This window comes from Lycorma delicatula, chromosome 1, assembly GCF_047948215.1.
Source record: "Lycorma delicatula isolate Av1 chromosome 1, ASM4794821v1, whole genome shotgun sequence".
NCBI lineage: Eukaryota > Metazoa > Arthropoda > Insecta > Hemiptera > Fulgoridae > Lycorma > Lycorma delicatula.
In genome coordinates, this window is record NC_134455.1 from 278,697,208 (window position 1) to 278,724,055 (window position 26,848).

Sequence of the window (26,848 nt, forward strand, 5' to 3'; positions counted from 1 at the left end):
ATATTGAAACCTTTTAAATGAAGACACTCAACAACAAATGAAGATTCTTCAATGTCAGTTGCATAAATTTTCTGCAAAAAAGACGCTGCCTATTGTGATTTCAACAGTATTCAAGCTACATAATTTATTAAAAAAAAGAATGTGCTGCAAAACTCAATATAGAAAGTGATTCTCTTGTTCAAATCAGAAAGAAGCTTATTAAGGATCATATAAAAGCTTTCTTGGAAACTATGTCTGTGTTTTCTTCTTCCTCCTCTCCTGGTTCAGGTGAGTCAGATTTATCAAAGAACTTCTTCCTTTTTCTTGATCTTTTAAGCAAATTTTCTACACATTCAACACCAAATTCAGTTCAAGAACAGTTTAAACAGTCTTAATTTTTTTTCACCAGCCATCTTATAGAAGTTAAACAGACCTTTTCAGTTCATCCTCAAATGCAATCAGAGATTTGTACAACATCAAATTTGTAGAAACATTCATATGTCATGATTGTATCTTTTAAATAAGAGATAATTTATTGAAAATATCACACCACAAAGTTGCCATAAACAAATTTTCAGTTCAAACAAGTTTTCTTAAAATCCCCTTTAACTTTGTTCATCATTTTTTTATTTTCATCTTGGCTGTTAGTCATACTTTTGAAAGCCTTTGTAATTGCATCAAAACCTCTGTTGAGACTTTTGCATGCCTCTTCCCTGACCAACAACCTTGTTATGCTCAATAATTTTATGGAAAGGTTCTTATCACCAGCCTTGAAAAATGATTTGAGCACATTCCATCAATGGGTCGACAAAGAAAAAAAATTGTATAGACTATTGTAACAAGCCAAAGAATGATCTAGATAGATTACTGCATTCTGCCGCACCACATTCCACCAAATTAAGGAAATGGGCAGAGAATGGCACATAAAATATTAATGGATTTGCTTTTTTTAGTCCACAGTAGACCTCAGATATATTTGAAGCATCACCAAAGGATTGTCTGCGGAAATTCTGATTGTATAAACCATAAGCCTTAAGAAATTCAAAAACTGAATCAACAAGTTCTTTAACTTTATGGCCTTGGTTTTTAAAAATCTACAAAGCGTTCTTCAGGATATCTGGGCTCATTCACATACCTCAGGATGAAGGATAAGTGGTCATTATGAGTAACATCAGGAGTTGAATCCACAATTATTGAAAAGTATTTTGAGGTTTTCACTTCTTTTAAAATATTCTCTATCCCATTAGCTCAATCAACTTGTCCCAAATTGTAGATGAAAGGTAAGATAAATTACTTTGACCAAGATTTCCATGCTTATCAATTTTGGCTTTTAATCAAGGGTCAAACTCTGCAATAATCAGTTTTAGGCGTATCATGTAGTTTCCATTATTAGTGAAACCAAACAGTTTATCTTTTTCTCTAAAGGCAAAGCCAAGTGATGCTAGTTTCTTGAACACAAAAATCACTTTTTGAAGCATAGCCCAACAGAATTTTACTACTTAGTTAGCAGCTCTTTGTTTATAGGTTAACATACTATCAAGGTGAGCATGTGAATTTTAATGTCCGCTGGCAATCATGTTTCCAGTCACTAAATCCACTGTCACTGAACTGATTTGAAGTTAGAGAAAAGTTAGTTTGCAGGGCCCACAAAACAAAAATCACTGTGCGGGGAAATAAACTAGGTAATACTTATTCACTAGATTTCCATTAGCAAATTTTTAGTTAAATAATGCTTTGTTCAAAAATCTGTTTTTATCAGGGAATCTCTTTTGGATTGTTCAAAGTAACCATCTTTATTGTGATTGAAACCATTTAAAAAAAAAAAATAGTCTCACAGTGTCTTTAATTTTCCACAATACTGTATCATTACTTGGCTTCAAGTTATCAGTAATACTAGTAGTGGGTTATCAGGTTTTAAAAGGACATCTTTGTTTTCTTCAGCATCAGATACAATTTTATTTGGACCTCCACTTGGCTCGATTGACAATCATATGGGACTACGTTGATTATTATCATAGGCCTCTAGTTCAGCAGTAGGCAAAACAGGATCAAATAAAAGTCAACTGAACTCCACACGTTTCTTCATCGATCATTAAATTTGTGAAGGTGTTGAATCAAATTTGGAAGAAGTTTTCCCTGTACTAGGATTACTTTTAAAAGAAAATAGTTTAATTTAACGGTTTTACTTATTATTTAGTTCACTTTATTTTTCCTCCTGCCCGCTACTTTTCGGAACTTTGAACTGTCAAAGTCTTTTACAACCACCCATTTTTTTGGTTAAAATAACACAACCAAACTTAACTTTAAACAAAAATTATACTAAATAAAATGAACTGAGTACTTACAAAACAAATACACTAAACGATACTAGGAATACAATTTGAACTGAAACAAGTTATATTTTTTACATACAATAGAAACTTTTGCTGTAAGAGCAGAATAGTGTGAAAATCTAATGACACAACAATGACAAGACACTAGACAGTCAGCTTTAACAAACAACTAACCTGAATGGTGTGACAGCCGGCAGTAAGTATTCTGGTTAGTAAAAACTAATTGGTGATCTGTGCAAGCACAAGCACACAAGACAGCATCACCCTGTGTGTATGGCATCATGCTATCCACACAGTAGATAGCATGCTGCCACCCTCTCCAACAGCTGATTGTATATTTACTGATTTAACATGCTAGCTGGCAAATGACAACGTTGTGCTATAAAACTGATCTGCCAAAATTATCTTGCTTTAGACTACTTTGAAAAATATGTTTTTCATATTGCATTATGTCAGTAGTTAAAATTTGTAAACTTTATTTTTTAGAAAAAAAATTCACATTTTTACCCAAATTTGCTGCCTTGGCCCAGGCTCATGTGACCCATATCTAAATCCAGCCGTGGTTATAACACTAATATACCATTATATAAAAACATTCTGCACACAAATATAAACATTAAACTGTAATATATGTAACTACAATTAATAAATACTAAAACAATAGTTTTAAGAATTAACTTTAGCCTTCTAAAAGTTATCCCAATATATTAAGAAGCAGTAAAATTTTAACTTTTCAACAACCATATAATGGAATGAAGAAAAAATACAAAGAAATGATACTTACACAACAGCAAGCAGATACTGTTATTTGTATTGTATTTCTGCCTGGCTGACAAACTTCTTTTAGATACAAAGGTTTATGAGATGTTTTATTTTCACCACGATCAATACTTAGTGGAGTTGCATTAACAGAAACCTGAACACTTGCAGGCCAGTTAGTGTTCATCTGTCTGTCCTCATGGTGGAAACACTTTAACTGCAGTTCTAAGTCTGATCTGTAAAATAAATTTTACTAAATAATAACCTTATATGACACAACCTGATATCACTAACAAGCTCATATAATTTTCTAATTAAATCCCCTCTTATGTTTCAGGTCAAATCTGGAAACACAATATACCTATCTATAAATTCTAACAAGAATGAATCAGTCAGTTCATAGCCAGAAGGAGATTAACAACAGAAACAATGATCAAAACAAGACAAAATTTTTGTATTCAAGTTACTAAATTGTAGATTAATTTCACATACAGGATTTCTTTCAAGTGAATATGTAGCAACAGGATGCCACCCTGTAGTCATTTCATAAATAAACACTAAAAAGTACTTTCTAATGCTCAGATTTAGATTATAAGAGATGAAGAAAGCGTAATTTTACTCAGTGGGTATGTCAGCTATTGGTTGGCTATTCCTTGACAAACCCAGAGTCAATAGAATCCTTCCTCAATAAGAAAGTTGCTTCTTCAAGATTATCAGCTAAAGTTTTGATGTTGTGAGTAAAGTCACACGGCAAGTGACCCAAATTCCAAAATAATTATAAATGGAAGAAAGAAAAGGGATAAACCAACAAAGTGACAATCAGCCAGCCCTTCTATCTTTCACAAAAATAGAGAATCATGATAATTTACAATTTTTTGAGACTGCATTATGAACCAATTTGAAATGATAAAAGATGATAAGATTTAATCATAAGTTCTTAACCACATTAAAAGATGTTTAGAACAAGCATTTTCATACATGTATAGTTCATTATAATATATACAAGATGTGGCTATTAAATAACAAGACTAATGCTGCTGCAGAACTGCGCATGCGCCAAATTAGTGCGACCGATACTGTGTATACCACACAGTATCAGAAGGCATCATGCTGATGCCTTCTCTTTCAATTGTTGCCACTACAGTTTCTGTAGATATATTAGTCTGGTCATGGCCTTCATTTCGATAACATGTTTATTTTTTGTTTTGCCGAAAAAATGATAAGTGTTTTATTAGAGCAAATAATTGTCATGAAATTTCATATGAAACTTGGAAAAACCACTACTGAAACTTATCTATTATTAAAAAGTGTATATGGCAATGAATGTTTATCATATGTGCCGGTTTTTGAGTGGTTTAAGTGTTTCCAAGGGACGATGTTGAAGATGATAGAAATTTAAAGTGATGATAGTATTTTTTATATTTATGGGATTGCATACCTTGACTGGGTTCCTGATGGTCAAACTATTAATAAACAATACTACCTTGAGGTCCTTGCTCAACTCAGTGAAAAAGTAAGAAAAAACTACCTGAATTGTGGAGGAACAAGTCATGGGTTCTTCATCAGGACAATGCACCGGCTCACACTGCATTGTCTGTCAAAACCTTTCAAGCTAAGTATGACATCCCAGTCTAAGACCATCTGCCTTATTCACTTGACCTGGCACCATGTGACTTTTATCTGTTCCCCAAGGTCAAATCTGCATTAAAAGGAACAAGATTTTAGACCATTGAAGCTGTGAAAGTAAAAGTGGCATGTGTCATGAAAGAGCTCACAGAAAAAGACTTCCAGTACTGTTTAGAACAATGAAAAAATTGGCATGGAGCGTTGTAATGACAGAGGACTGTATATTAAAGGGGATAATAACCAAATAGTATAAATTTAAAATAGCATATTTTACAGCATTAGTCTCATTATTTAATAGCCACACATTGTACTAACTCCCCATTGCAGTTTCACATGCGTTATATGGTTAATTGAGTTTCACATAGCAATCAATCTTTCATTTTATGTTTTTCAGTCAAGTAAGTGGAGGGAAAAGCAGCCAGTCACACATACATTAAAAAAATCTAAATTAAAAAAAATAAAATTTTTTTTTAAATTATTTATCTAAAGAGTATTTGCAAGCCCAAATCTACTGATATCTCATTTATTATAGTTGGGATTGGGAAAATATAGTTATTGTTCAAAATGTTTTACATTCCTTCATACTCTTTCAGGGTTGAATTTTAAAAATCTAAAAATTGGTTACTGACATGCAGATTGTGCTCACCAAAAATCAGGTTGATTCTTCATTTGTTACCAAAAAATAAAAAAAAATAACAGGGTTTCAAAAAAAATTTGAAAATCCATTTTAACCCTTGAAACTCAGAGTTTCAAAAAATTTGGAAACTGGTTTTTTGATATTCATAATCATTCACTTCAAATAATCCAGCTCACACAGTGATAAGACACTGCCAGTTACCAATTCATTAAAGTTTGTTTTCATCCAGCAAATCTCCACTACTACTACTACAAGTACTACAGAGACCAGCGCGCGCGCGCGCTCACACACACATATACATATATATATTTTACTGAAAAATATTATCTTTATTAATCTCTTGGATTAACCAATCAACTATACAAACTTATAAATTAAATTCACTACGTTTCACTTAGAATTCTCTAAACTTCTTCAGGTGACAATATACACTCATCATACAAATTGTGAACAATTTTTTTTTTAAGACAAAATTTAAAACTAAATTTCGAAATAAATATTATAAAGAATATAGCAGTATTAAATGGTTACAATGAAGAGCTGACCAATAAATTATACTTTAAAATTAAATATAAAATATATATAAAAGACAACATAAAATTATTCCATAATGACTTCGAAAAATCTTATATAAAATTAGAATTTAACTCATTTTATAAATATTTTGATAAAATATATAAAGCTTATAATCTAAAGACAACATACACCACTAAAAATATAATAACAAATGTTATAAACAATAACGATCATACTAAAATAGTAAACTCCAAAAATATAAATATAGATAAGCAAGGAGTCTGTAGTTTGAAATGTGAAGACTGCCACTTACAATGTAGAGACATGACCAACCGTTCTTTTTCTATTAAGAGCCAAAGAGCATATTAACAACATAGAGAATGGCTACTTGGATAAATCAAATTACGCTAAAAACATATTAGAAAATAAACACAACTACAATCCCAATAATTTTATAAAAATATTAGATATTTTTAACGTCTTTTACAAAATCAGTATCCTCAAAAAATTCAATATATACTATAATAACAATAAATTAATCAATGAACAGACAAGATTCGAGCGCAATATTCTATTCAAACAAATAATTAGTAATTATCACAATACGTAAACTCCCTCCAACTACTAATATTCATAACAACTGCAACCTTCTTATATAACAGACATGACTAATTTTATACTATGATGACCAGCTGTTGCGATTTTAACATTTTATAAATTTACATTCTACATATTTTAATTTTAAAGATCTCAAATTGAAGAATAACTTTTCCTGAGGATTAAACTTTAACTTTTTGGATGACCAAACTTTGGTCATTCAAACTTTTTTGGTCATTCAACCAAAAGTTGAATGAACAAAAGTGCTAGAAAAGAGAATGCGGAGGAATTATTGGTAAGGTTGAATTTCATTTGATTTATATATAAATAATATTATATACCAACTGTGCTATGCTTAGGAAACTCAGTATATATAATATATATATTAATATTACATATATGAATTTTTCATATATATTACTTTATGTTAATATTCACATATATATATATTTCTTTTTTTTCAAAACTTTTCTAGATGAAATATATCTAAAAACCTTTTCACTTATGCCAAGAAACATGGGTAAAAATTTGGTTGCAATTGATCAGGTAGATTTTTGTTTATCCCGAACAAACAAAAACCTCTTCCTCTGTATACAATAGTATATATATATAATATTTTATTCCATTTTTAATTATGCTGTAAACTAACTGGTAAAGCCATTTGCTAACTACATAAATAAAAAATAAAAAAACATGTTGAGAGCACAATTTGAAAAGAATATCAATTTAACATAATTCAAGTTAAGTCAGTTCTATATAACTTCAATATATAACAGAGAATATTTTATATTTTTATGCTGCTTCACTGCTAAAATGGATTTCTAACTTCATATCCAATATATTTTAGGTTGGGATATTCCAGAAATACAGGACAAAGATTATTGCTCTGCATATCATCCAACAATGTATGTCATTCAATAATTGTAATATTGCAAACAAAATAAAACACAGCTTTAAATTGTACTGATTCACATAATTTAATTTTAATATTCATGATAAATAACTGAGTCCCTGTAAGGCTTTAAAATGAATATTAAAATCATCTGGTAAAACTTAATACAAACCTATTTTATTAAAAAACGTTTTTTACTAAAAAAAAAAAACATACCTCCACATTAGTGTCTGATGCACAGTGGGTTTCAGCTGGAAGACGTGATTGCTAACTGCTAAATTGTGTTCCAGCCGGAACGGTGGAAGTATAATCCCATCTCGCACCGGAAATGTCAGTCTCAGCTCATCATCCTCTGAAATAAATAATAAAAAATATGGTAAATCACTTAATATCACTTGATATTAATTTAAAATGAGTTTCTTAGTTATCTCATGAGGCTGTGCAGTACAAGACTGTAATTATCCGTTGTCTTAAAACAATTTTAAATTACCGTAATCCACAGAAAAATTCAGGAAGAAATTATTCCCTTGTTTTCAGTCTTATAATAGGCCTAAGATGCAGCATCAAATCATATACAACGAATCACTCATGCCTGATGTGATAACCAGCCTCTTTAAATGAGCTGCATATTTTCCTAAAACTGAATAACCTTATTATTTTGGCTAAATACTAAACAAATTTATACTATGCAATCCCAAAAACAAAAAGCTTCTTTCATAAAACAAATACAGTACAGCATTTACAAGTTTAATATGTTCAATGTCACCTAAAAATGATAAAGCATATAAAAAAATTTGGTATTTTTATTATTTTAATTTAATTATACTGATTGAAGTGTTTACCTATTATTAACAGAAACAATTTTGAAAATGTTAATACATAATTTTTAATGCAATATGTGGCACAATTTGCCGATTAAATGAAAATTATAACTGTGGAACCAATGGATGCACTTGAGCAATGTGACCAAGCCTTCATTTCTAGTTCGAATAGGATGTTTATCTTTATAAACTTAAATTCCAGAATAAACTGAGCATATCTGAATTTTCATTTCTAAAGCAGGCTACTGAAAAAAAAGACCAATCGACAACTAAAATGGGAAAGAACCCTATGTTATTAAAAAGTAACCTGTTTGCTATCTACAACTGCATGAACACATGTGCATGAACAACATTTTATAAATAACGTAAAAATGAATTGTTAAAAAAAGTCTGTTAACTCCCTACCTTTGAATAAATAAACATGCAAACAAACTATGAATCTTAATGGAACTACACTTCAATGTTAACAATTCAGGAATTTAATAATAGTTTCTTCTGACTGTCATCAAATTCATTGTTTAATTTAACTTTGTTATCATCCTTCGAATGAAATACTGAATCATTTGCCTCACCTCTGTTTTTAATACTGCTTTTAGTGCATAAGGTGTGTATTAGTTTCTTCAGTTCACTTTTAACAGTCACTGTTTGATTACAAAGGACTCAGATTTACACTATCACAGCATGTTTCAGGCCATTATGAGATTTTGAACAAAACTAAAGAGCTAGCAAGTAGAGCAGTAGAATATATAACATTACATTGGGTAGATGCATCGTGCCACAAGTATGTGAGGTGATAAGTTGATAGTTTCCAAATGTACATCTTTGCCGTTGTAAGGATAAGTCTATCTTTATCATGAAACTTCATTTAAAACAAGATATTTTATTAAAAAAAAAAAAAAATTATTTTACATATGCAAAAAAAAATGTTCAAATAATGCATAAACCATGACTATTTCTATAAACATGACTATTACAGCTCCACTGTGATTTCACTGTTATTAAGATTTCGTTAAAATTTACAAAAAAATAAAATAAAATAATGATCAGTAGTAAAAAACTATTTCCTCTCAGCAATTAATTGGGGAAAATTATTTCCCCAGTTAATTGCTGAAGAAAATAGCTTCTGGAAAACATTTACAGTCAAATTTCTGAATGCTATAAATTGATAAACATCATTCTTGTATTTGTATTACAACATGTAAACTTATCAAATCACTTCCATTATGTTATTAAAATAAAAGCTTACTCAGTATAGTAAGCTTTTATTATGATATTTTTTAATGAAAGACTTCTAAATAACTTTTCTTTATTTTCCTAAAGTATACGTTGCAATCTGTTCAAATAGTGAAGAATAAACAACCCCCCATTACCCCAATGAGAAGAGGATGATTATGTACAAATGTAAATGAGGTGTAATCTTGTACAGACTCTGGTCAACCATTCCTGAGATATGTGGTTAATTGAAATCCAACAATCAAAGTACACTGGTATCCACTGTCTAGTATTCAAATCTGTATAAAAGTAACTAACTCTTACTAGGATCTGAACCTCAGAACCTTCGACTTCGAAAATCAGCTGCTAAACAATTGCTTTGCAACGAGTTAACCACTAGACTAGCCCAGTTAGCTTACATATAATGTTCAAACAGTTGTAAATAACATATGAGCAACTTTTTCTTTTTTCTTTTTTTTTATTGCTTTAAAGTATTAGATGAGATGACAATTTTGTGGCGTGTGAAAATGCCATGATATATGAGAGACTAATTGAGATACAAATAACATATGACATTAGCCTGTAACACTGAAAAATGATTAACTGTTTATAATTATGATACCAAAGAAGAAAATATATATATAATACATCTTCTTCTAACAATATTCATATGATTTATTATTAATATTTTCTTGAGTCTAGAAATGCATAAGAATTTATTATAACCTTCCTTTTTAAGGGTCTACAATAAAGTTTTTGTGAAAAATCTTTTCTTTAACTAAAATAAATGATTATTTATCACAGACTTACATGATGAAAAATTAAATGAATCATTACTCTAGCTTCTTTTTTTTAAGTATTTCAATATTGTTTTCTTAGTTTTTTCATCATGAAGTACAAATGTATAATTTGTTCACAAATTTCTAAATAATAATTTATGAACTATAGTACAGAGCCTTTATTTTTTAAACTTAAATAACATTATATGCAACACTGAATCTAAGGTAAAGTGGAGACAGCTTCTCAAATGAGCTAAGAACAATGTTGGTAGATTAGTTAGTAACACTACATTTTACTTCTTTCTACATGTTTTAAAACAATCTTTGAACTACATCTATCAGCCTAGATATAATATGTTTTAAGTGCAATCATACTTTCATATCAATTACATGTTATATGTGGCTATCTTTTACACAAAAATTATATGCAGAGTTTAATATTGTTGTTATAATTACACAGCTGTAACCTATTTGTTTTTTTTTTTTGTTTTTTTTATTGAAAGTTTAATCCATAATAATATGAATGCATTTTAGGTAACTGAAAAAAAACTAATAAAAGCTATCTACACATGACTGAAAAAATTTGTGTCAAATTACAAGCACTTCAAATTCAGATCAAAATCTTATGGAAAAGATGTGGTGTACCAGTAGTTCCAATTTTAAAATCAGAAACATCAATTGCTGCTGATTTAATTTCAGCAATGTCTGTGTTCACAAGTAGTGTTAGCATAATTGGTTCATTTAAGGTACCTGTTTTGTATTAAATTAGCGTTAAAAAATTCAAGTATTAACGATTGAATTTTCTGACTGTTCTAAAACAATAAAAAAAAAAAAATAACTTATGAAACTACACAGAATAAAACTCTTGAACAGAGATATATACAATTTAACACAGATTTATCCTTAATATAGTCTTTAGTATGTATCTACACAAAATGATAACCCTGATAATGAATTAAAAAGTTAAAATCAATTGAAAGCGTTTTTTTATATAAACATTATGAAGTTGATAAAAAATATAGTCTAACTACAGATATTGAATTATATGACCAGTGCTTAATTTAAAAAAATATTGCAAGTACATCAAAGAAAGTGAGAATGACTGCAGCTGCTAAATTCTTGTCATCAATATAAGGTTTTTTTTTTTTTAAATAATTTGATTCAAAACTATTCTCAAAACAATTATTTAACTTAAAACTATTTTTTTAGAAGATAATCAAAATACACTTTGATGCATTGGTCACTTTTTATAAGTCTAATTCCTAAACGATAACGTAAAAATATTATATACTTAAAAACATTGTTTATATATAAATATAAATAAACCTTTATATATAAAGTAATTTAATTCTGAATCAGATAATCAATCAAATTCAATAACTAGATTAATTTAAACACTTTTTTTAAATATTAACTATAAAATAATCTATCAAATTAAATGAATATTCTTACTTTGAATTGGGAGAGTAGGTTTAATATCACCAAAACCAGGTTTGATATCAGCATTAGGTGAGATATAAGGAGGCATGCTGCTTGCTGGTGTCAGTGGAGGAGTCGGGTTGCCAGGAATCGGAGAATGCTGGTAGCTACTGCTTCGCATATCTCCTGCAAAACCTGTAGCTCCATATTGAGGCCCACTGCCTGCCTGGAACTGACCAAAATACTGGCCTGACTGGCTTCCAGACGTGGTATATGGAGGTGTTGATTGTCTAGCTCCACGACCTCCTGAATTTCCGGAACCGGGTACAAACCCTGCTGTAGTGGCTCCCATAGTTTGTTGAGGTGGGTACTGACTTTGAAATCCTGGTCGACCACTAGTATAACCACTAGGGTACTACAACAAAAAGACACAAATACAAATTAACGAAATTTTAAATTGATGAAAAAAGGAGTATAACAATTGTCATATGAATAATTACAAAAATAATAAAGCAATATTCTACATTCAAAATTACTAATTTACATGTTTTAACAAGTTTATATTTTCAACAATACTCTCATTATTTGTAAATAATTCATAAGTAACAAAAAATTTACATTTATTTCTGTCACATAACATTTTAAATGTTATAGAAAAAATAAGTACTGTAGAATAATGGGGTCATAATATCTTAATGGTAAAGCAGTAAAGATTTATAATCCAAGAGATGCTAGCTCAAATCCAGCAAACACTATTGTCAATTACTTGACATGCATTCACATCAAACCTCCTTTTTTTACTACTGTCTGTGATACAAGATAGTTCTACTAACACCACCTATAGATGGGTAGAACTTCTAGTTTATGGAATAATGCAAGAGTTAATTATGATGTATAAAATAAAGTAAAATAATAACTTTTTACTAGAAAATGTTCAGTCTTAAAAGTGAAAATATATGAATTAATATTCATAAACATAACATACAACTTTATAGAATCTCTATTAGACTTTTTTCATGGTTTAGATGACTTTTAATTATAGACTAACATAAGAAATATAGTTTTCGACAGTAAAAGTGGGCTGGTGAATTAAAATGTGGTCGTACACTAATTCAAGATGACGAACACTTGGGATACTCAAAAACTGTTATGACTACCAAAATCATCAGAGCTCCACAATACCATACTAAATGATCACAGACTAAAGCTACACAAACTTACTGTACATCACAACCATCTTGATGGAATGTATTCACTAAAATTTACACAAAATTTTGGGTATGAAAAAGCCTTCCTCTAAAAATGAGGGTGTCACATTGCCAACAGTCAAAAACTTAAACAGTTTTTGACTGTTTAAAATTTATTAGTGTTCTCATTAGTGTTTAAGATTTATTTAAATACAGAATTTCTTCAACATTTTATAATACTAGATGAAACATGGATTCACCATTAAACCCACAGACCAAACAGTGGATGGAGGGTGGGAGCAGCTGAAAGTGCCAAAGAAAGCAAAAACGGTTCCATCTCCAGGAAAAGTCTTGGAAACGGTTTTTTGGGGTTCTCATGGTGTAGTGCTCATAGACTGCATGTTAAAAGGTAAGACAATTGACACAAAGTATTATGCTTCACTACTGGACCAACTGAAGGGCGCTATCCAGGCTAAATGTCCAAATCTAGCCAAAAAGAAAATTTTTTTTCACCACAATAATGCACCTACACACAGATGATAAAAAATGTAAACATCTACGGAGTAATCATATATATATGCAAATAATCATATATATTCATGCTTAGACTTATTTATGAACAAATATACATTTTTATAATAATAACAATAAATGATTTTAATACATCTTTTTTGAAACAAAATATTGTTCACTTAATTTTTTGTCTTGACTTTTCTCCCATTGTGGAAATGAGTATAAACAAGCTATAACTATTTTCTTTCATTACGTGTTTGATATTGGGTTTGGAGGTGTCATTTGTTTACTAAGATGCATTTCATATGTTTCAGAATAAAAACATAATTTGTCTAAACTAGTAGTAATTTACTGGGATATTAATGATTCAAAAATTAAAATCCATTTTGATATTTTGAGTTAATAAAAATAATTATGAATATTTTTTGCTTATTTTAATGTCCCATTCACTTTCATAAGTTGTGTTACTTATTCTTCTTGCTTCCTGAAAATAAAATATAGGCTGCCAATTACAAGTGGAAATAAAAGTTAGTGATGTCAGCACTGACTGATTGATTATGATAAAAAAGTCTCATATATTTATATAACTTCCCAGTCCAGAGGCAGCTGTGTCCCTTGTTCATGTAATAAGTATATCTGCTAATAATTGGCATTAACACTAAGTTAACTGAGAATCATTAACAAGATTACAGAAGTCATTCCCTAATAAATAGAAAAAAGAATATTGACTCAATATTTTCTAGTACATTATAAAATACTTGTGAGATACACAATTAATTACATTTTTTATATACAAGAAGCTACTTTTTTCTGTGTTTATTGGAGCACTAAGAATGGAAAAGCTAAGGCCTTCATTACTATACTGATTTATTTGAAAAACATTCATCCTAATGATTATCAAACTAAAACCTAACATAAACCACTCATCTACAAAAAAAAAATCAATAATGAAACCTGCTTTCAATAAATAACTGTAATAAAAAGCAATTTTAAAAAATGAGACTCGACACATATATCAAATTTTTTTTTTATATTTCTGCTTAACCTCCAGAACTGTATAAATATATTCGTATACATATCAAATCTATCTGATGTAATAGTTTCAGTATAAAATATTAACCAATCAAAAGTTCAAAATAAGGCTTAAATTAAAGATTAGCCACTTAAATATAATTTAAAAATCTTTTTCATATTCATACACAAATATCAATATGCATGCATTGGTGCAAGTGTGCACACATATGCACACATACACACACACATTACAAGAAGTTGAATTCACCTGTGGTGCAGCAGTAGGTGGGAACCCTGGTTGTAAGTTTGGGCTTGGTCCAGGGCTAGGATACTGCTGGCCACGTTTCTGGTTCATATGCATAGCTGGACTTGGATACGGAGCCAATCTTCTGGGTCCATAAACCTGTGGACCTGGACCCTAAATAACAATCAAAATAAACAACAATGGATTACATTGTTATTGGAAAAACAGAAATATCAACAAATAAAAAAAATTAATGATATTAGATAAATGTATCCAAAGCAATAAAATATAAGGAAGCTATAATCACCGTGGTATTTACTCAAGCTTTATTTTTAAGAATATATTTCAGAAGTATTTTTATATTAAATTGTTTTCATACAATGTTCAATTTTTTAAAAATACACTCGCATTATAATTTTAAAAAAATCACTTATTTTTTAAATTACGATTCATATACTTTACTTTTAAAAACACTAACATTATTAGCAAAGGAGGTTGTGATGGATGGTGCTTCTGAAAATGCATTCTTCATTAAATAAACAATACAATGAATCAATAAGGTCAAATATATCTTCCTTATATTTTATTATTCAGCTGATTCATTGATTTCAATATTAAAAAATAATAAAGCAATGCATTCAAAATAAAATGTTTAACAAAATATAAAATATATAAGTATTATAATAGCATGGGTCTTTATTTATAATATGTGTTACATTTTAACAAGTTAACTGTGTATTTATTTAATAACTGGTAAAAACTCTTATAACTTGAGGTATCTTTGATCCCCATGAATATTATACAAAGTACACTTCTACAACCATGATCATTTCTGGACAGAAATATCCCAAATATAATTCATTTAAAAGAATTTACATTAAATTTACAATTATAATTTTTACAAAAAAAAAATAAAATAAAAACAAAACCATTCATGAGTAAATGAACGTTTGTAACTTTAAAGAAAATTACTATATACCTCTAGAATTTTCTTAAGATCTGATTTCAAAACTTCATCAATAGAATTTCATTAAAATTCATTTCAATAGAATTTCAATTAGAATTTCATGGTTCATCAATAGAATTCAATTTTTACTAACCGCTACATACATTGTTAAAATTAACCCATGTCAATATATCTATTTTTTAACCAGTTGTATTAAAGGAATAGGAACGTGACTAGATAACTGAATCTGAATAAAATATAATCTCTCTGGTATTTTTAATATTCCTACTATTTAATTATATAAACTGTGTTAGGCATAACAACTTTGCTAGCTGAAAATGGTATTAAACAGTGACTACATCAGAAATTCTTGTTTGTTTAAAACAAATGATCAAGATCATGCACACACCCCTTATGCAGCAAAAGTTATCATTAATTGATATTTGTATTACCAGAAGAAAAAAAATGATATTTTCTAAATACAAAAAAAATACATTTCAAAAAAACTTTTTCTATATGATTACAAATAGAAACTATTTTAATTTTTTAGTTAAAGATTGTGAAGAGTAGTCAAACTTATATGTTTCAGATCTCGTATTTTTAAGACTAATGATTTGATGAGTTTTATGTGCACTAATGTACTATGCAAAATATACACATTACTACCTAAACATCCACGTTTACAACAGATACCACATTAAATAGAACACAGAGCAAAGTCAAAATCCCTAAAACATAACAATCAAAGCCCATACAAAATCGGTAACATTTTCAGAAAAGAAGGTTAGTGTATCACAAGTAGCCTAGAAGTACAAAAATTCAACCATACGTAATGTGCTAAACACTGTATTGGGCAAACCAAATGCACTTTTCCCCAAAATACAAGCACACTTACACACACGACACACAAAATCAGCCTTTGCATTTTTCTTTCACTAACTTCATAGTGTCATTAAATAAAAAAATAATAACAATAATAATGGTACACATGCATAGCATCAATTCACTCACAAAAATACCATAGTGCAATAGGGAATCGCTTCACTTTTAGAAAAAATCTAAAATATATGGCCAGTAAGTTAAGAACTTTATTGGAAATAAACTGATAGAAATAATCAGTTAAAACTAGTAACAGTTTATCTATAAGTGATAATTTAACATTGAGATAATAAAATAAAAGGGTTATCTAGTTTAATAAAGCTATCAGTTTTATATATATATATATATTTAAAAGCAACATAAAACATCATGGATGATAATTATTGACACGTACATAACTGACTATCTCAACAGTATTATACTTTCATAAAAATAATATATTAAATACGGGAATAAAAACATTAAATAAGAGTAATTCTAACAGATTATTACTAGATCGGCAGTTAATCTTAATTAGCTAATTTTTATCTTTAATGAATAATTCCATTTGAAAATATGTAAATACATCTAGTCAAAAATACAGAATATAATGATTTAAAAATATAAAATAATTTTTAATAGCAATACTACACACTATTTAATGAAACAAACTATCATAAATGTTTGTTTTGATACAACTCTGACAAGACCATGCAAAAATTGTCATAGGCCTCCTTATTCTTTTATTAATACTAAACAAATCTGAAAATTTATATTTTGACTAGATCTTTCCTAAAACTTCAATATTTAAACTTTACAATGTTTTTAGTAAGTTTTTCTACAACTTTCATACAGAAATATATAATAAATAGTAATCTTTCCTCAAAACCAAAAGAGGAATCACAATTAACTAACTTAAAAATTTACTATGAGAAAAAAATAATAAAGGGTAGAGCATGATATATGTGTCACAGAAATATTTATTAACACATCACATCAATATTCAAAACCTACACTGATGTTTAAAATAGGATAAAGTAATTCCTGAATGAATCTTCATCTACAGTTGCTTTAAAAAAAAAAAAAAATGAATTGACAACATTCAATTAAAGTTGTTCTCATTTTGTTAAATTTTAATTATGAATATTTATTCACAATTAAATAATTACTTTTATTAATAATTTATTCATAATTATGTAATTTATTCATTATGAATTATATTTATGTAACAATCTGATTCATCTATTAGAATAAATAAATCCCGGATTTCATTACTATTATTATTAAGGATAAACTCTAAACAACCGAAATCCTGAACAGGAAGCATTACTGTAAAATCCAGCATTAAATGAGGCAAACAAAGTATCACATCGCAGCAAAACCGATATAAACTTAAATTGATAGCAAACTATTTTAAATGAAAACCAAGAAACTATAATGTTACAAATGAAAAACCGTAACAGTCTATTCTTTAATTGTGGTACAAAATTAATCACAGGCCATTTTTTGGTTGTAGTCTTCTGTACAAATGCTCACATTCACAAATAATAAACATTCTTAATGCCTTTTTTTGAAACAGAAGTAATTACTGATAACAAATAATGCTGTCATTAATATTTCACAACTATTGTTACACTATTTAAAATTAATAGTAAGACTTTTATTATTAGTGCGCACGCGCACACACACACACACACACACACAAACAGAGCAAACTAAAGCACAGCACAGAATATGCAAATATATTTATTAAAAAAATGTTATTGTTATACATAATTTACATACATTACATCACACTACTAAATGGATAAAATGCGAACACAACTTGTACAGTAACTAATTTGTATTTATTGAGGATATTCTTTTTATTAAAGATTAATCAAACGTATCGGTTATAAAATTAATGCATAAAGAAACATAATAAAATGAAAAATTAAAATTGGACAAAATAACAAATTAAATAGTAATGTATGTAGTTTATGTATTTCAAAACACGCTTATTTAGTACCGAGTTGTATAAACTGTGATCCAACTGGAAGTATGAGGATTGTACCTGCATGCCCATCTTGGAGACCGGCCCTATGTTCGTTGACATCATACTGCCATGAATCGGACCACCGCCAGGCCCTGGCCCAGGGCCGTTTGCTTGACCCATCATTCCCATACCAGCCATAGAATTCATCGGACTCATACCATTCATTGGACTCATAGAATTAGGCCCTCCCATGCTATGTCCTCGCTGACCACCATAATTTCCACCATACTGCTGATTATGCTGGCCCACACCTGGCATCTGAAAACAAATTTATATCAACTACACCACATAGAATTAAAAAACAAAATTAATTACATAATAATAAAACATTAGGATAAGTGTTAATAGCAACCTTTATATGTGAATTTATTTGAATTCTTCATTAATCATAAGCATACATAAAGTGCAAGTATCAAGCAACTTTTCATAACAAAAGTAAATAACACGTACACAAACCACACTCATAAAACATAACTTAATACTTGTTGCATATACAATAAATGCAAAAATAAGTAATAATTATTTAAAATTTACTTATCATATGTATTAGTTTAGCGACAATAAATAAAATTATTTTTAATTATAATAACAATAATACAAAAATGTGAAAGTCTATGAAGTGTGTATGTAGAGTAACAAGTTTTAATGGTACTGCAAAAGAACAGTTATTAAAATTACACCAAAGAGCTGACTGCAATAACCTGCGTATACTGATTTCAGCATTAGTTAAAATATTTAATAATATTAAAATAACATTTAATATTATTAGTTAAAACATTTAATAATCATAAACAAAATGGTCGGAAATGATCATGAAAAAAATAAAATTTGAAACATTTATATTTATCAGATAAATAAAAAATGTCATCAAAGTAACATTTTTTATAATTAATTAATTTTCTTATAAATTTTTAATAATATTAATAAATTTCACACATAAATATTAAATTTTTTTAAAAATATTCTGCTACATGGAAATTTCTATTTGGTCGAAATTTATTGAAAAAATAAAAGCACAATCACAAGCGATGAAAATAATTCAGATAAGTTGAAAGATAATAAAAATAATCAAAATTTTCATACCTACAAAAAATTTACATTTACAAATTTAAAAATAAAATTAATGTACAATCAGACAGAATTCAAAGGTAGTACTACTTATGTTGACAACATTGATAACACAAACTACGGTGAATATACTATCTCCACTATTCTGATAAATCCGTTTAGGAAAATGTCATAATAATTTGATAGTGCTCTTTATAATTATGTATAGTAAATTTATTCATTTAAAAGATATTTACAAATAATAATGAGGATGCCCACAAAATACAATTAAAAGCAGAGGTTAAACAATTTGAAATATACGTGGGCTAAAAATTGGGTTTCTGATTAATAATAAGAACAATTAAAATAACAAATTTTATATAACTCATGAAATACATTTTTATATAACGAGTGTTCAAATTGTCATTCACTGTCCTTAATATTTGACCACTTAATTACACATTTTAACTTTAACTTTATTGGAATAAAGTTTGATTCAGATTTGTAAAATTAACTGTGTTTTCAACAGCTTCAGATGATTTAGACCTTGAAAAAATACCAAGTATTTGATGAGTCAAAAGAACAAAAAAATACAATAGTTCTCCAGTCTTATGAATGGGTGACCTCATTTGATTGTTCTTCAGGAAAATTTTGAGTGAAACAGTCTCTAACTAGTACTAAAAACAGAGTACAGTGTACAGAGTACAGTCTAACTAGAGTACAGTGAGAACCACTGCTAAAAACAGAGGTTCCAGCTAATTTCAGAAACACGGTTGTTTAACAACTTAGTAAAAGCAATATCTAAGGACATGAATCACAAGAAATAAGGTCTCAATCCTCTAGTAATTAGATCTTCAACATCATATTCATCACTTTGATCGATAATCATCAGTCAGTTTATGCAATTTAATATTTTATAGCATACTAATAGAGTTAAAAGAAAAGTACTACTGATAGTTTCTCCAGGGCAAGGCACTGAAAATTAAAAATCATTTGGAATTATATTTCCAGATATTAAGAAAGTGAACCAAAAATCTACTTTATAAACCAACAGTTTTTCCTCTTATACTACAAATGTTTATAAATCTAATTTCAGTTTCAATTATTTTCATTTGCACATTTTCTTTTACTTTTTATAATTCTGAAATAGTAGTTTCACCTGTAACTTCTGATGCTGTCCATTGCAAACGGGGTATAGCGTGTTGTGTATGTTTATATATTATTAAAGAAATAAATCAGTTTGGTAGCGCATATTAATAATAAGTTTACTTTGAAATAACAAATATTTTTAACGTTTTGCATTCAAAGGATTTACAACAAATCTGTATAGCAATGACGGCATACGGACAGTTATGCGACAGATATTTCTTAGAAACAACTTCACAAAGACGATTTCATGAATACCATTTAGTAATAAAATCGAAAATAAAGTAAATGAACTTCTCTGGAATAAATTCAATAAAACGATGTTTTTTTAATAACATTATGATGACAGAGCAAATGAGGAGTAGTCGCATTCCAGGTCAATTCGAAGTGGTGTGATTGAAAATGAAATGCGTGAGTAACAGTCACGACCATGAACTAGGGCAAAATGAATACAATTAAGAGTGACGAGGACAAGACAGGGTAGCGGTGGTCGGATTAGTTCAAGTGAGATGATCCGCCTCTGAGGAGGGTGACCTTTCCCACTCATACCCTAAACCCCCACCCTTAATTGCCCCTGGCAACGCGTGACGTCACTCCACCAGTACTACGCGTAGTATATTACGTCACCGAGGTTGCTTAGCAACCAGTGGGGGCGGCACTTGCCTCCTCGTTCATCCGTCACATATGACGATCATAAAATTCCTCTTATTGCATACGCCGTTTCTCACAAACTTCAGGAGTAAATCACATTAAATACTTGTCCGCGTTACTTTCCCGCCAAAACAATAAGATCTTTTACATAAATAAGCTACGAAACTAATCGAGTCATTAACGACATTAATAATATATTGTATGAGATAATAAAGATTCTTCGTACGGCAAATAAAATTTCATACCTACAGTCAGGACCGATTAAATAAAAAGTAAAATTTAATTTTTTCGTCGTTTTAATATTTTTGGGGAAAAAATTTGATTGTACTAAACATTAAAATTACCTTAATAACTTAATTTATAACTTCAACGGAAAAATATATCGCAATTGATATTGTAGATAAAGTTATTTAACAAACTATTTAAATATCTCAAATGCAGAGCTTAAAAAAACCTAAAAAATAAATAACCACTCACAAAAAAATAATAACTATTACAAAACAGTGCTGTTTATTTCAGTATGGCAGCAATCCTCAACCGCAAAACATATCTTACAATTACAATCAACTAATGCACAATAACCGCTAGTAAGATTGCAAATAAACAGTAACGGCAAAATGTACTAAATATTGAAAATATCAATATAAATGATGAGATGATAATATTAAGAAAATTTTTCTTGTGTTAGAAATGACATTTCTTATTAAATAATACAAAAATAATAACATAAATCAGGCCCGACGAAGTTAACGATGCAAATTAATTATTAAGCGACGACAGACCTAATACACGCTAACCGACAACGAGAAGCCACTGTTTTTAAAAGGCTAACAGTTGTCAACTGTCGTGTTTAGTACTTTAAATTAATACTTAACGATGAAATTTTTATTTTTGATGTTAAATCCCTGAAAAAAATTATTTTTAAAAACCTCGTAAAACTCTTGTACCTGATAATAGAACATAAATATGTAATAATACTAAAATTTTAATTACCCCACTCCAAAAATCTAAATAAGGAAAAATTTTTAAAAGTCAAAAAAATGTTCTTTTAAATAACAATCTGTTATAATCAATACATATCACCTCTAAATGGAATGATTAATTTAGAAACGTATTATAGTTACAAACCGCTAGACCCGCACGTACATCCTTACGGAACCGCCAAAAACACGCTAACGAAAATTTAACTTCATTATTCTAATAGCGCCTAATACCGCACAAAATTTAATACTAATATGAAACACTTGTAACAATAATTCCCTATAAAGCAAATTGAATTAATTTATAGATTCACGATGTTTATTGTTTTTAATATAATATTATTATGAAAAGTGGAGAGGATATAAAACACCAAGCATTTAACCGCCATATTCGACAAAATACTAGGTACATATAACAAGATTATAATGTATATCACCAAAATTAAGACATTTATATTTTTAATGGAGAAGTTGCTGATATTTATTCTCGAAAATACTTATTTTATATTAAATTTTTATTTATTCGAGAAGACTACTTATTAATGAAGACTACTTTCCAGTGCAAGTTTTTATAAACTAGTAATACGCGTTTAATTCCATTAAGAGTAACAATGCAATAATACAGTACCAATGCCTTGGCTTTAGCTTCCTCATTTATAACGCGAAAAACACTGACAATGACTGGAAAGCTTAAAAATGAGAATACACTACGCTAAAATTGGATGAATTTAACAACAGAGAAAAAATAAAATCTTTTATAATTTTTTTTTATTAATCACGACATGAATAACAATTAATTTTTTAATTTTTTAATTAAAAAATTAATTTTTTTGTGATTAATTTTTTTGTGCCAATTAATTTTTTTGTGATTATTCAATTAATAATTTTTAGGCTGTCCAATGGAACGCCTGTTAAGTTTCATCTAACTGATAAGTCGCTGAACTCAATTAAGTGCTCTAGTACTAGACTACTTAATACATACTATTAAATGCTCTACTCTACTAATTAAGTACTCTACCACTTCATAAATTAATTGCAGCAAAAAGTTAATCCTTCATCGCTACGTGAAGAATTATATAATAAATTGCTATTTGTAGCAAATTGTCTGTAAGTTTATTTTTTTATTTTCCTCATTATTAGAAGACTCTAATCAAGGAGTAATTATTTTGTTTTTGGTATAATTTTTCTTTTACTGTTGTATATTATAAATCCAAATAATAAAATATTCCTGGGATTCTATAACCTGTTTGCAAATAAAAAAAATAAAACAATAAAGTGATTTACAAGGTTAGCATGATTTAACAAGTTAAACAAAAAGAAAATTTGAAAACGTAACGCGTGTGGCTTAGGCTAATACTTTTTTAACGTATGTGACAATATTTAAAACGTTTAACAAGTTAGAATTTTAAAACAAACTTTTACTAGGTCACAACAAATACACAAGACCTACTATAATAACGATAATAAATGCGATCAAAAACATATTTTTTGTAGAGTATACTTCTTTTTTTAAATTATTACCTCTATTTTGTATTTTTTTTTAAGGTAAGGCCCCGAAAAAATACAGACTGCCAAACGGTCAGGCAAAAACTTTCCAGATTAATCTAAAATCGTTGTATATTTTGAAAACTAATCGTATTTTATACAACAATAAATAGTGTGATACATTTAAGAGTGATTTGCAACAAAATATTGTTATTCGGATACTCTCAGTTAAAAAATAAAATAGAATGTTTTTTTTTTCAATCGTGACTGTTTTCTTACTTCATTAATTACTTTTTAATCGCTTTAAAAAATTTATATAAGGATAAACCGAAGAGTGATGCCGATTAAAAAACATAAACAATCAACAGGTTAAATTCAACAGGAGAAAATTAGGTTTGTAACATCAAACATGAAAGCGAATAATCCAGCAATAAGTGAAAACAAGTCTCATGATAATTTTATTTGAGCGAGAAATTCCAACGAAGTAACGTTTCTTTCCTTGTCTTTCAATAAAATACAACTCGTTTCTTCCTTAAAAATAAATATCTGGCACAAACTGACATTTACCACCTTTGTTGAATGTCTATTTTTATCACAATGTAATAATACGCTGGCGACAGATAACACATAAAACGACTAGTAAATGATTAAACAAATTAATAATGGGCCCAAGATTTAATACTTCAATTACAATGTATTTTAATTGTAGTTGTTTTTTTTCTGAGTGTAAGTTCGTTCTTTCTGAGCAAAATATTTGGAATAACAAATTTTACATCTAATTAATTTATCTATTACAATTAATTTAAGTTCATCAATAATCTCAATATGCCTAGGTTTTTGCTTGAAAAATATTTTTACTAAACTCCCTTTGAATTTAGTGATACTAATTAGTTTTTTGACAACGTTGCCAAACTATATCAGCACAATAAAGTATTTTTATGATCTTATCATAATTTTTTTTTAGTAAGGAGGTACGAGAATTTGTGAATAATTTCAACTGTGTGAGGGGAAATCTTTCCCATAGTATTTTTGGTATGTGCTATTTGCGTCGGCATCCAGCTGTTAAATACGATCTAACAAATTTATTGGTGTTATCACTAAAGTACGGTATATCACATTATAAGCATTATATTTTAGCGACATATTTCAACATTGAGGAAGGTTTGAATTTATTCTTTAAAGATTTTTCTAATATCTGAAATTTTATTTCCATAATTAAATATCGTTGCCAGAAAACTCCAGGAGAAACTAACGACGATGTTCCTTCTTTAATTAAAATCTGAACACACGGCTTTATGCTGCTGTGACGGCACAAAAGATCTAAAAATACGCCTTATTAATTACAAAAAAACACAGTCTTTTCTCTTTGTCACTGCTTAACCTTAACTTTTTAAACCTATGATTTACCGTTATCAGAGTTCCTACTGCTGACTATTTTTTTTCAATACTGTTGAATTAAATAATAATAAAAATTAATTATAAGTAAAATTATTTAAATAATAATGATAATGATAATAATGAACACTTCCGTAAACCATCACAATCCACTTATGTCGAGTGGATTGCAGTAAATTCGTTTTCATAAGTTTAATCAGAAAAACTTTAGAATAGTTACATTTAAAATGTATTAATGAAGGAAGCGAGTGAATTTTAAAAGAAAAATTCTACGGGAAGAATAGCTCTGCAGAATAAATTACCCGAACAAAACACACAACGTAACCGTTATTTAGAATAAGGATGTCGTCCCCTATCGTTACATTCCAAACAAACATGCATGAACAGAAAGAAGAAAGAATATAACTATACTGCAAATATAGATGTAATAGTTAGTTACATCTGTGTTTCCCATACATAAACATTACAAAGGTGCGCTAAATAATGCGACAACTCTCAAAGTTATTTTATTAATAAATTTAAAGCAGGACAACAAAAGAAATTAAAATCCTGTACAGTTTAATAAACACAGATATCGTCAACAGATTTCATGAAATATATCCAGAAAGGTACCATTCATAAAGTATGTCAGATTGCAAGGTCGTTTTGGGTCTGCGGCAGGCTACGTAAATAAACAGATCTACTATAAATAAACCGACCTATACAAGAGCGAATCGTTTATAAATTTAAATATTAATTTTTACTAGTTATTCTTTAAGATAAATTTATTCGCAGTAATAAAAGAAAAAGCGACAATTTAAACCATTTTTTTAGACAATATTAAAAAAAAATCATGATAAAAAATTACAGTTTAATGGTAGATAAGTGCATCGCTCATCCCGCATAAAAATCCTAGAATTATGAAAGAACAAAGCGATAAAATTTACAGCCATATCATCTAGATGGTTCAACGTATCGGTGGGAGTGAATAAATGTATACTTAGCATACGCTAGAAATATTAAACAGAATCGCAATAAAAATTAAAAGCTATCATTCATTAACAATTTTCTAATTTACAAAAAAATAAGTAATTTATAGACTGACAAACACATTCAAGCGTACACACACGCACACAGAACAATATCGCTTTAATTTTCAATCCTCTTAATCAAAACTAATAATGGCTTCAAAGTATTCTTAACCGTTATAGAGAACAATCTAATCTAAGTAAAATAGTTTATCTATCAGCTACAGGTCCAGTTGGATTTAAAACTTGATGTGCGAGATCACCTTAGTCTACAACGGGAGTTTACCGAAAAAGCTTATTTAATAATTAAACCAACTTTTCTTGCCCACTGCGATAGTATAATTTTTGTCCATAACCAGTCTATTTCTGGTATTCTAGTGATAGAAATCTGTCTTTAAGGGGTATCTATCTAAATAAATTATGTTTAACACATAGGTTAATATGTACAACATAAATATTAATCGGTCATAGTTTGAAATCGTGTAAAAAGAGATTTTGTATAACTCTTAACTAGGTAATAAGTTAACTTTAACTCTTAAGTCAAATAGAGAATTTCATTGGATTCAAACGACTTAAATTTTCTTAATACGAATCTGGCTCTAGATAATTTTCTACACGCTTTTTTTAATATGTGTTTGTGTCTGATTCAAATGGAATCCTAAACGTTTTACATCAGTTTAATCATTTAGAGTTTCTCTTAGACCAAACTTCACTATTTTAGTCTTGTCTTCATTTAAAAATAATAATTTGCACCAATCAATGGGGGTAAT

At 28.7% G+C, this 26,848-nt stretch overlaps 1 protein-coding gene across 5 annotated transcripts in view; it reads right to left on the minus strand.

Moving 5' to 3' along the window:
• Positions 1-26,848, minus strand: part of tna (Zinc finger MIZ domain-containing protein tonalli) — a 160,748-nt gene that overhangs the window by 19,339 nt on the left and 114,561 nt on the right. For 4 of the 5 annotated variants that reach the window (XM_075378432.1, XM_075378412.1, XM_075378425.1 and 1 more), the window contains 5 exons: positions 18,341-18,625; positions 14,553-14,702; positions 11,604-11,985; positions 7,556-7,691; positions 3,097-3,307 (listed from right to left, as the gene is read on the minus strand). In XM_075378432.1, the coding sequence (XP_075234547.1) occupies positions 3,097-3,307; positions 7,556-7,691; positions 11,604-11,985; positions 14,553-14,702; positions 18,341-18,625 (1,164 nt within the window). The remainder of the gene's footprint in view (positions 1-3,096; positions 3,308-7,555; positions 7,692-11,603; positions 11,986-14,552; positions 14,703-18,340; positions 18,626-26,848) is intronic. The other variant, XM_075378419.1, reaches the window with a different exon arrangement.